General features: G+C 57.6%; 1 protein-coding gene across 1 annotated transcript in view; it reads right to left on the bottom strand.

Moving 5' to 3' along the window:
• The window catches only part of SSUH2 (ssu-2 homolog (C. elegans)), a 23,250-nt gene that overhangs the window by 13,219 nt on the left and 8,796 nt on the right, over positions 1-1,235 (bottom strand). The window contains exon 4 of the mRNA XM_010828415.1: positions 108-237. Within this exon, the coding sequence (XP_010826717.1) occupies positions 108-237 (130 nt within the window). The remainder of the gene's footprint in view (positions 1-107; positions 238-1,235) is intronic.

Raw genomic sequence — 1,235 nt, 5'->3', positions numbered from 1 at the left:
TATATATATATGTGTGTGTGTGTGTGTGTATATATATATATATATACAGTCAGCTCTTCATATCTGCAGAACCCACAGATATGGGACCCCCGCCGGCTGCCCCTCACCCGACACAGGTTCTGTTGCTTCAGCTCCAGGATGACGAGGTCGCTGGCGGCTGCGCTGCCATAACAGCACTTGGAGTTCACGAAGCTGAGGAGGGCTTCCCGGGCCACCTCTTCTGTCACCACGGGGACTCTGCCAGGGATGGAGCAGAGGGGCAGTGGGTGTGGGGACACCCTGCGGGCTCACCCGGGCCAGCCAGCCCCCCTCCCTGTGCAGATGTTAACTGAGGACTGGAGACTGGGGCGGGCAGGGAGTTGGGGGGCGCCATGGTCCCCAGCAGGGATAGAGCCCTCGGGCGTCCACCTGGGCAAGGTGTCTCTGGCATTAGGAACTGTGTGAACAGACTGCCGGTGGGAAAGCGGCACCGTCTAGAGGACAGAAATGTACTTTAGCTGGAGTGTGGGGCTGGGGAGAAGGGCTGATAGAATCCTAGAACTTGAATAAAATAAAACCCCAAAAAAAACAAGATGAATAATGTCATTTCGTAGATATGGAAAACTGAGGTCCAGAGAAGATGTCACACAGCTAGACAGAAGCAGGGTTAGGCAGACATGGTTCCTGCTCTCGGGAGCTGTAAGCAGCACTCAGGAGGAGACCCCAGTCGAGAACCTTCTGACAGTGGCGTCCAGGGAGACTTCCTGTGAGCCTGCAGCAGGAGAGCAGCACTGGCTGGAAGGCAGACGACAAGTGGCCCTTCCTCAGCCAACTCTCGGAGACTCCCCTGAGGCCCAGCTGACCTGTCCCTCCTCAGCAAAAGCCCTCCTGCCCTACCACCGCCACAGTCAGAGGCCCCTTCCTCCTTCTTCCCTTCTCGTCTCCATATTCTTCTCCATGGCAGCCCAAGTCCAAATGTAAGCCCTGCATTCACACACGCTGTGTCCCCAGCACCCCTGCCCAGGGCACAGAGAGGTCTGTGCACCCACAGACGGCGCACAGCAGATGGAGAATGTGGGGACTGGGGCGGCTAAGACGAGTCCACGGAGGAAGTGGGTCCGTGGGCACACAGGGCGGGTGGCCAACGAGCAGAAGGGAAGTGGTCCAGGCAGCAGTGGGGCGAGGAATCAGGAGGACATCCTCGAAGGCAGGACATAACTGCTCTAGACTTACAACAGGCATAGCTCCTTGTGTCC

Source organism: Bison bison, unplaced genomic scaffold (assembly GCF_000754665.1).
Source record: "Bison bison bison isolate TAMUID 2011002044 unplaced genomic scaffold, Bison_UMD1.0 scf7180017864492, whole genome shotgun sequence".
Classification (NCBI taxonomy): Eukaryota; Metazoa; Chordata; class Mammalia; order Artiodactyla; family Bovidae; genus Bison; species Bison bison.
The sequence above is the reverse complement of the archived record's forward strand: the minus strand, read 5'-3'. Positions and strand labels throughout refer to the sequence as shown.